This window comes from Cucurbita pepo, chromosome 4, assembly GCF_057944985.1.
Source record: "Cucurbita pepo subsp. pepo isolate OVF chromosome 4, ASM5794498v1, whole genome shotgun sequence".
NCBI classification, from domain to species: Eukaryota; Viridiplantae; Streptophyta; class Magnoliopsida; order Cucurbitales; family Cucurbitaceae; genus Cucurbita; species Cucurbita pepo.
In genome coordinates, this window is record NC_141801.1 from 1,748,901 (window position 1) to 1,759,255 (window position 10,355).

The 10,355-nt window shown below is 38.3% G+C and overlaps 2 protein-coding genes across 7 annotated transcripts; both read right to left on the reverse strand.

Annotated features, from left to right (window-relative positions):
* Positions 1 to 91: 91 nt before the first annotated feature.
* On the reverse strand, positions 92 to 4,683 carry LOC111792501 (5'-methylthioadenosine nucleosidase). Of its 2 annotated transcripts, none has more exons than XM_087122997.1 (8): positions 4,388 to 4,683; positions 4,225 to 4,288; positions 4,044 to 4,135; positions 2,156 to 2,355; positions 1,161 to 1,235; positions 835 to 909; positions 489 to 581; positions 92 to 421 (listed from the first exon to the last, which is right to left on the reverse strand). In XM_087122997.1, exons 1-8 carry the CDS (start codon positions 4,440 to 4,442, stop codon positions 224 to 226), a joined length of 852 nt encoding a protein of 283 aa, XP_086979123.1. In that variant the 5' UTR covers positions 4,443 to 4,683; the 3' UTR covers positions 92 to 223. The 2 variants fall into 2 exon arrangements, with proteins under 2 accessions (XP_086979123.1, XP_023529779.1); XM_023674011.2 differs by having other exon boundaries at positions 2,156 to 2,262; positions 4,388 to 4,678.
* Positions 4,684 to 6,909: 2,226 nt separating this feature from the next.
* Positions 6,910 to 10,355, reverse strand: LOC111792466 (uncharacterized). 5 transcript variants are annotated; one of them, XM_087122876.1, is made up of 6 exons: positions 9,818 to 10,355; positions 8,272 to 8,350; positions 7,975 to 8,189; positions 7,626 to 7,847; positions 7,414 to 7,542; positions 6,910 to 7,285 (listed from the first exon to the last, which is right to left on the reverse strand). In XM_087122876.1, the coding sequence occupies exons 1-6, from the start codon at positions 10,085 to 10,087 to the stop codon at positions 7,079 to 7,081; spliced, it is 1,122 nt and encodes a 373-aa protein (XP_086979002.1). In that variant the 5' UTR covers positions 10,088 to 10,355; the 3' UTR covers positions 6,910 to 7,078. The 5 variants fall into 5 exon arrangements, with proteins under 5 accessions (XP_086979002.1, XP_086979004.1, XP_023529732.2 ...); XM_087122878.1 differs by lacking the exons at positions 8,272 to 8,350; positions 9,818 to 10,355 and adding exons at positions 8,710 to 8,764; positions 9,386 to 9,746 and having other exon boundaries at positions 7,975 to 8,271; XM_023673964.2 differs by lacking the exon at positions 8,272 to 8,350 and having other exon boundaries at positions 7,975 to 8,271.

Genomic DNA, 10,355 nt, shown 5'->3' on the forward strand with positions numbered 1-10,355 from the left:
CAGTTGACTCGACACGTTCATCGCATTCCCAAATAACCAGTGCACGAGAGCATGTATTAGTTTGCTCGGGCTAGCCGATAGACATTTAGGATACAATAAAATAGAGGGTTCATAATATGATCTTCAAAAGTTCATCTGCTTAGGGTATTATTGACTCTTCTACATCACATATTGCCTGTTCAATATCTTCCATTGTATGGGAAAAAATCGTAGCTAGCAATCATCAAAGTTCATGAATGCACTTTCCACTGATGAAATTTACAACTTGTGTAACTGCTTGATCCAGTGCTGCAGAAACTGTGGCCAAATTCTGCAAGAATTCTTCTGCAGTCGGTTTTTCGCCATCGACGATATCAGTAACAGCTTTTACAAATATTGCAGGAACTTTGAAGATATCTGCTACATACGCAATTGCTGCTCCCTGAAATTCAAACTTCAAAGAGTTAGAGGCAATCTCCAGGTTGCTGCATCAACAGTTCAGCTTTTACCTCCATATCTTTAACCGTGGCATCGTTAGCTAGAATCGATGCTTCATCCTGTGCAGACATGTCTAGCGAGTCACCGGTTGATAATTTTCCAATCTGATGGAAGAAACGATACAAAAACAAAAGGTTTCAAGCTGGTGGCATGTTTCTTGTAGCATATCAACTAATGATTCAAGGAGTTGGGGGTTCATCGTGGACGCGAAAGCTATTCAAAATGGTAACTTGTAGTATGTTTCGAGGAAAATCGAAGCTCTTACATCTCATTGAAAGTCCGTAAGGAACTAACATCATAGTACCAAAACAAACTGATGTTGTAGATGATCAAACAATTCTTTTAAAGGAAATTCACCTTTAGATCGAGCTCCTTAAGGAGATTGGGTGTCGACATTGCTTGCTTCGATCCGACTCCATATAAATCGAAAACCTGTAATGTAATGACAGTATTCTTTGAGGCAGAGCTAAGGAGCAGGAAAATTAAAGCTGTTAAATTTCAACCCACAAGCAAATTCTCCTTACTATATTATACTATCCCACATCACAGCACAAAGTGCTCAACTTTTACGCACAAACGTGCGAGACTACGATGTAAACTGATGATCGACCTGTTAAGTTCGGAAATAATTGTAAGTTGAAGAGGACATTTGTGCCTCTTCAACTCTAGAAAGTAATACTTACTGGAATAGGTATACGTCTGTCATGGAAAGCACACTCGGATACGAGAAAGACATCGCCAATACTCGCTCCTTTTGCCTGGTAGCGAGCAATCAAACCATCAGTCAAACACAAACACGAAATATCTTTAACCCTTCACAATTTCTAGTAGGTTAAACTAGAAAATAAAATCCCAGAATTTTAGAAAGATTCGATCGGTAACTGTTGGATAGAGGAACACGACCATGGCTTATGAATTTGACAAACATATGTAAGGAGAGGGATGGGACATCGCTAAATTGAGACTGTGTGAGATCCCATATCGGTTAGAGAGGAGAACGAAACATTATTTATAAGGGTGTGGAAACCTCTTTCTAGCATACGCATTTTAAAAATCTTGAGTGAAGCTCAAAAGGGAAAGCCCAAAGAGGACAATATCCGCTAGCGGTGGGGTTGAGCCGTTACAAATGGTATCAGAGTCAGGCACCGGACGATGTGCCAGCGAGAAGGCTGAGTCCCAAAAGGGGCAGACACGAGGCAATGTGCCAGCAAGGACGTAGGGCTCTTCGGTGGATTGAGGGGTCTCACATCGATTGGAAAAGAGAACAAGTGCTAGCGAGGACGCTGGGCCCTAAAGGGGAGTGGATTGTGAGATCCCACATCGGTTGGGAAGGACAATGAAGCATTCTTTATAAAAGTGTGGAAGCTTCTCCCTAGCAGACGCGTTTTGAAAACCTTGAAGGAACCTCGAAAGGGAAAGCTCAAAGAGGACAATATCTGCTAGCGGTAGGCTTGAGCCGTTACAGACTAAACTAAAGAAAAGGACAATGAACTACCCAAAAAAGAGATTGACATGTTCATAAAGGAAACTACTGATTCGATGCTCTCTTTGAACTTTGAATCAAGGTCAGAAGAACAAATCTGTGTGGCAAAACGACAACATATGCATGATGAACAAGCAAAGGTTTTAACAATGAAACCAAAAACTAGCTTGCTAGCTAAGTCATACATACATATACCTTAAAACCACCAGCAGTGCCTGCATTGATAATCAGGTCTGGTTTCAATGCTTGGACAGAAGCATAGGTTACGAGCGAAGCCGAAATCGTGCCCACGCTATCAACCCCTGAGAGGTAACTTACATTGTAACTTCTGTTTTGAACACAGTATCGTACAAGTACAAAGCAAACAAAAACACAGGACACCAGCCAATGTCTATCTGCAAAATGCTGAAATAAGAACAAGGAACTAACAAAAATAGACGAAGTACAAGGATATAGCAACAGTCAATTATTCAAAAAGCGAGGGGCGAAGCAGCGAGACGAGATCAATAGGGCTTTAAGGCCCTGACCTGTAAATGGACCTTTATGAGAATATCCGTTTTTGTCACCTTGGGTTTTCTCAGTTTAGTCAAATTAATCTTGAGTCTTTCCTTGTTTACGAGGTGAAGGAGAAAAAACCAAAGGAGCAAAGCCACCGTGTTTACAGTTCAATAATAAATAGGTTCAGGAGCGAAGACGCTTGATATGCTGCTAATGAAGTAGGGTCTAACGACGTCCGAAACCAAGTCAACATTTCAATATCTTATAAAAAATAGAAAATCTAAAATAAAAAAAGGTTTGATGAGTTTCATTCACTCATTATGTAACATCTCAAGCCTACCGCTAGCAGATATTGTCCTCTTTGGGTTTTCCCTTCCGGGTTTCCCCTCAAGGTTTTTAAAACGCATTTGCTATGGACAGGTTTCCACGTCCTTATAAATAATGCTTCATTCTCCTCTCCAACCACCGTGGGATCTCACAATCCACCCCCTCGGGAGCCCAGCATCCTCGCTGGCACACCGCTAAGTGACTGGCTCTGATACCATTTGTAGCAGCTGATATTGTCCACTCTGACCCATGACGTAAACGGGTTTGTTAAGGAGAGGTTTCCACACCCGTACAAGGAATGTTTCGTTCTCCTCTCCAACCGACGTGGGATCTCACAATCCACCCCCCTTGGAGACCCAACGTCCTCACTGGCACACCGCTCGATGCCTAGCTCTGATACCATTTGTAACAACCCAAGCTCACCGCTAGTAGATATTGTCTGCTTTGGCCCGTTACGTATCGCCGTCATTTCACGGTTTTCTAAAACGCGTCTGTTAGGGAGATGTTTCCACACCCATATAAGGAATGTTTCATTCTCCACTTCAACCGATGTGGGAACTCATAATCCACCCCCTTGAGGACCCAACATCCTTGTTGGCACACCACTGAGTGTTAGGCTCTGATACCATTTGTAATAGTTCAAGCCCATCACTAGCAGATATTGTCCTCTTTGACCCATTACGTACCACCGTCAGCCTCACAGTTTTTTAAAACACGTCTGTTATGGAGAGGTTTCGATACCCATATAAGGAATGTTTCGTTCTCCTCTCCAACCGACGTGGTATCTCACAATCCACCCCTCTTGGGAGCCCAGTGTCCTCGCTGGCATTGTCTGACTTTGATATCATTTGTAACAGCCCAAGCTCACTACTAGTAGACATTGTCCGCTTTGACCCATTACGTAAACGCGTCTGTTAAGGAGAGGTTCCGATACCCATATAAGGAATGCTTCATTCTCCTCTCCAACCGATGTGGGATCTTACAATCCACCCCCTTAGGAGTCTAGCGTCCTCGCTAGCACACCGCTCAGTGTCTGGCTCTAATACTATCTGTAACAGCCTCATTACGTAAACGCGTTTGTTAAGGAGAGGTTTCCACACCCATATAAGGAATGCTTCGTTCTCCTCTCCAACCGATACGGGATCTCACATCAATTTTCAAAATGCTTTACAAATCTCCGGCATAAAGAATCCATGAACATCATCCACTAAAAGAATTGAATCAAAAAACAAGGTAAGCAAGGATAAATTAAGCATACCCAAGGCCAAATCCTTGCCAGGCCAAATTAAATTGATCTCAAGATTTTTGTAAATCCCATGATAACGAACCCAGGGAACCTCCTTTGGAAACCTGTACAATCAAGCATTTCACATAAACAAAAATCCAAACCAACAACCATGAAAGAATGCAAACTCAACCCAACAATGAAGAACACTCACACAGAGCTAACATCTTCCCTAAGTTGAAACTTATCCACCAAAGGAAGCGCTTCGGTCTGCATAGCTGAATTGCCAAATCAAACCCCAACAGTCCAAATCCCAAACTAAGAAAGAAAACGCAAGAACATACACAAAAAACCCTTCAAAAACAAAGATGGGTTACCGATTATGATGAGAATAGACGAAATTGGGCGCTGATTTAGAAGCTGAGAATCCATGGATTCCTTATGCAGAGCTGGGAATGTTCTTGGGAAGAGCTATAGTGATCTGGGTATCAATGGACAAGGTTTTGGTAGCAATTTAAAGGAAAATCGATGGACTATGGAGCGACTGAGAGGTAGAAAGGTTGAGAAAATGGGTAGAGAACGTGGCGATGTCTCTACAAAGACCAGCTCAACGGCGGCTGCTTCAAAAGGCAACAAAAAAAATAATAAGAACACCTTTTTCTTCTTCATTCCCCTCTGCTAGGGATTTCTTTATTTGAATATTGGAATTTCAATATCATTTTTAAGCTTTAAATTTTATTTGGTTGTTTTAGAGATAAATTTTTTAAAAATCCAAAATATATAATTTTTTTGGACTATCAAAGTGGTGGCTAATTTAGGGAATGACAGTGTGTTTATAATCGAAGAATACTCTCTTCATTAGAACGAGGCCTTCTGGGAACACAAAGCAAAGTGGACACTATCATAACATTGTGAAGACTCGTATTCATCTAACATGGTATCAGAGTCATGCTCTAAACTTAGTCGTGTCAATAGATTGATAAATCCTCAAATATCGAACAAAGAACTCCAAAAGAAAAGGAGTCAAGCCTCCTCAGCAGTAAAAAATGACTAAGACTTAAAAGGAGTCGAGCTTTGATTAAGGGGAGGCGCACTTTGTTCGAGGGAGATGTTGGATGATGAAAGTCCCATCTCGGCTAATTTAGGGAATGATCATGAGTTTATAATCAAATAGTACTCTCTCTATTGTAATGAGACATTTTGGGGAAGCCCAAAGCAAAGCTAGGAGTGCTTATGCTCAAAGTGGACAATATCATACCATTGGAGACTCGTGTTCATTTAAAATTTTTTAAAAAATTAACTTTAAAATTTTCAACTCTTTAATAGAATGAATTAGATCGAGAAATTAGCTTTAATGATCGTAGCTTAGCGTTAATTGATATATACCAACTCTTTTAGTGTCAAAAATTCAAATCCTCATACTTTATTTATTAATTATATGAAAAATACTTTTAATAAATCTTATAAAATAAATTATTTTAACTCTCTCAAGATATTTTTAACACTTAAAAAATCAATTTAAATACAATTTTAATTGGTATACTTAAAATTAAAAAATTATTTAAAAAATCGACTATATTATAATTATTCTCGTGTTTAATAAATTATAAAATATGTATTTAAATAAAATTTTAAAGAAAAAAATATTATATCTAATTTAATTTTAAAAATTTGCGAAATTTGTATAATTATTTAGTGATTAATTTGAAAATCAATCAAATTAAAAAATAAATAAATTTGATGATATTAAAATTTTAGTGTAATTTTTTAAAAAAAAAATCAAAATGTGAAAATATTATTAAAATGAGTGTACTAGGAATTGCCACGTGGAAATTCATTTTCTAAAAGTGCGGGCCGAGCTAATTAAACTTGAGACACGTGGAGAGATTTGATAGGTTGGAGTGTCGCGGAGACTCGTAATCGTGGACGGCAGTTGACACGTGGGACAGTGTTTGACGTGGAAATGAAATTATTGATTTCATATAAAATATTTAATAATAATTTGAAGAGATAGAAACATTAAAACATTGGCCATATTAGGTGACACCAACAAAAGAGTTCAATTCAAATTCATAGACCATCCTTATTTTTATAACTTATTCGACACGACTCTATCGATAAATAAAATCACGACACAGTGAAGTACGATGTGAATTTATTGTCTTTTGTACTTATTTACAGTTGTTTATTTCTATTGGGCCCCGATCCTGAAACCCGATAACATACAAAAGTTTAGGGATTAAATCGATATAACTATTAGTAAATTTATTGACTTCTGTATTCGTAATCGTTTATTTATTGACTTCTGTAAATGGTTCTAATAATCTATACCCTAAAAGAGAGCGAATAAATCAACGACATATTACTCAAACTTCTTTGGAGTATATCCATTTCAACTGGGTTCGATATTGTTTAACTGGGTCAAGATGTTTCGTGACGTGATAATCCGATTACTTTGGACTATTCAATTCAAACTGCAAAGGTTTTATTGGATTGAGTTGATTTTTTGAAAAACAGAAAATTTGATTCAGTTGGAGGGTTGAATTTTTATATCCGAGAAAATCGATATTTGTAAATATTCCATATTTGAATTTTATAAGATTTTTGTTGTTAATGTAATATCTATTGTGAATAAGTAGGATTTTTTTAATAATTGAAAAAACAACCCGACAACAAAATCCAATCCAAAAAGAGTAGGTTGACCTGGGTTCTGAGTTCTATTAAGGTTGTTCGAGCTACCCACCAATTTCGAATTGGTCTAAAAAAAATTTCATCCCAACCCGTGTACCTTGAAAATTCTTTTTAACACAACGATCATTAAAACATAATCCCATAAGATCCACGAAAGATTTAGTTTTGATTTGGTTTCCTTGAACGGTGAGAATCTAAAATGCTCTGATACACACAAAGTATGGTTTATAACATAATACAACAAATCTGATACATACATTCACTCGAGGGAGCATCATTTTATAGCCTGTAGAAGGAGCCAATTCATGCCTTAGCTCCCCATATTAGGATAACTTATACAAGTTCTATGTCATTTTCCTTTACCTTATAATGGATTACTAAGATGATGGTGTCAAAAGTGTAGAAGAACAGGCTAGAGGCTCATGCACAACAGAATTTGAAGACACTAAGATTGGATTGCTTTCCAACTGCAGCATCACTGCCCCCAGAATCTCGGTCAATAGTTTCTTGAACTCGTCTTCCTTAACCGCCTTCCCGTCGTCCGCAGCTACCATCTTGAATGCATCAACAACCAGCTTGTCCATCTGCACAAATTAGATTATACAGACTAGACATGTTAAGAATAAGAAGCTCTGATACCATGTAAAGAATGAGACATGTTAAGAATTATCAGCTTGTTAATGTCAGTGATATTTGTTGATTGTTTCGTAACCTCGTCGAGGGCGCCCAGAGGCGGTAAACCGGCTAGCGGAGCAACCAAATCGAGCGCCAACTGCAGATGTTCCTTTGGCAATTTCCCAGTCTTATCTTTAGGGACACTCTGAAGTGCCGTATTAAGCGACTGCATCCAGATCAAACAATGACATATGAAGTTATGAACGTGATGCAAGAACAATCTTAATCAAGCCAAGTAGCGGATATTACCTTGTCCAGTTCAAATTTGTTGGATAACAATCTCCTGATGCTACTCCCATCAAAGGTGTTTTCACTGTGAGCAACAATAACAGGCTGTTCTTTAAGGCGTTGAGCCACATGCTCAGCAGCTCTCTTGAACTCCAACAGGAAGGTCTCTTGTGAGACAGGCTTGCCCCAATTCTCACCTAGAGCACACGATTCGAGAGCTGGTTCGACGATATCGCTCATAACCTAACGAGAAGATGGAACAAACTCAATCATAGAACTACCGGAAACATTAAGCTTTTTGATGCTATCAGTCACAGGACAGCTAAGAACAAAAACAACAGAGTTCTATTGGTTCTATTCAAATAATTACCCAGGAGTCTGAAGGAGGAGGCATCCCTTGTTCCACAGTAAGATTTTGAAAAGCTTTAACAATGTTATCATGAAGAGTTTCTTCGGATTGCTCGATTTTTGAAAAAATGGCAACCATCTCGGCCTCGTAAGCAGGGCTATTAATGAATTCAAGGAGGTCTTCTCCATCGATCCGAAGTATAACGATAGGATCTCGCTTCAACCCGGCAGCCATGCCTAGCAGAATATCAGAGAGAACTTTTTTAAACTCAGTCTTGCTTACCTTTTCTCTTGATCCATGAGTAAACTCATTGATTACCTACATACCACCCAGAAAAACCCCAACCAGAGCAGAAATTATCAGAGTTCAACGATCTAACAACAACGGAAACTGATTGCTGCACTAAAGAACACATACTTGACATTCAGCACTCAAGGAAGGAAACTCAGAATATGTGCAATACATTTTGGCAACAAAATACAAGAAGAAAACAAGAACAGTTTGATCAAACAAAACGTTAACTATTTATAGATAGATCATTCACTTCTTTTGGTTCATTATTGGAGAAGGAAACTTGCTTTATTATCAATGATGCAAGATGTTGACAATTCTAACAGTGTTAATGAGAAAATGGGTATGATTTTCAAAGCACTCGTCATAGATTCCACCTTGCAAATGAAGATAAAAGAAACAAGAATGAAAGAAAAAGTCAAAAAAGGAACTCAAAAAGAAACCAGAATGTTGTAATGAACCCACCGGCCATGTTGGACCAGAGGTTGGATGCTTCACAAAGCTATCTGTAAATGGAAAACTATAAACCAAGAAGAGAAAGTAAGGTCATCAATACCCACTAAAAGCTTAGATCATCATCACAATCATCAAGTTAAAAGTAATCTTTGTGAAGGGCAGGCACTAAAAGAAAATATAAAGAAGCAATAATCATGCATCACCAGATTATAATATTTGGGCGGTCCAAAGCTTTTGGAGTAAAATGAAATGGGATCTTTGTCTTGTTTACGCAATAAACCATTAAAAATTCACAAGATCAGAAAATATACAATCATATTCAATTCGATGGAATTGTTTGATTATAAAGGAGATCTTCTATGATTTTACACGTACGGGGTTATTTCTTGGTTTAGTCCTGATTATTTTGAGATAATAGTAGATAGAAACGTAAAGAGTACTATTGAATTCAAGAAATATAGGCATGATTGTCCACCAGAACAAATGAAGTTTTTTGAAAAAACCCAGCGGAGGAATACCTATTAAGGATAAGAGACACAAGGAGTGTCATCCACACCAGAACAAATGAAGTTTTTCGAAAAAAACCTTAATAGAGGAAGACCTCCTAAGGATAAGAGACATAGGGCTAAAGAGAGAGCGTATATAATCCTGAATAATCTTAAATGTTATCGATTCTGGTACGTACATGAAATGATATTGATTCATGACCATATATAACACCAACCGTTGCAAGTGCACTTTTGGACATAAACATGAATCATTGAGACAGAGAAAACCCGCTAAAATCTTGTATCAATCTCCTTGTCTGTTCTCCAATTTAATAATGGTGGTCTCAATTCAGTAGTGGACAAAATGATCATGAGATCACCGACATCACTTTCTCAAGAGTTTAGGTAGAATGAAAAACCAAATTCAGATTAGATCAATCATTGAAATTAGATTAATCACTACACAAACGGACAGTTCTTGTCCTTTTCCCCAATTTGAATTCAGAATTTCAAGAAGGAATCCAAGTATTTCAGCACAAAATACAGTAAACAAGACTAAACAAGACGATACGGAATCGAGTGAAAACCTAAAAAAAAAAAAACAGAGAGAAAGGGATGAAGCAAGCAACCTCAGAGTAAATGCCGTCGGAACCAGAGGAAGTGGTGGGAGGAGGAAGGCCAAGAGCGGCACCAATGTCGGCAATGGTAGGGTGAAGTTCTTGGAGGGAAAGTTTGCCGTCTTTGTCGGTGTCGAGCTCGTGAAACTTATGGTGGACGAAAGAGGAGAAGACGTGGTTGTTGCCAACCAACTCCATAATTTCTGAACCGTCCAGAACCTGTCCAGTAGGTCGTTTCAGTGGGGAAGATGATGAAGATGGTGGTGAAGAAGCAGAATCCATTTAATTTTTCTACTTTTGAGTCCTCAAATCTTGTGAACTCCACAAGCTTTTTGCCGAGAATCTTGTGAAAAACAGAGAGCGAGAGAGAGAGAGAGAGAGAGATTGTTGGCAATGGCGATCAACTTGGTTGATTATGCTTCGTTGATTATCAGATTATGAACAACTTGCTACCAATTTCTTCCTGTTTCTCCTTCTCCTCCTCTCTGGATTTGCTAACAGCACCGGAGATGATGAACGTGTGTCTCAATTTCTATCCATTAATTGAAAT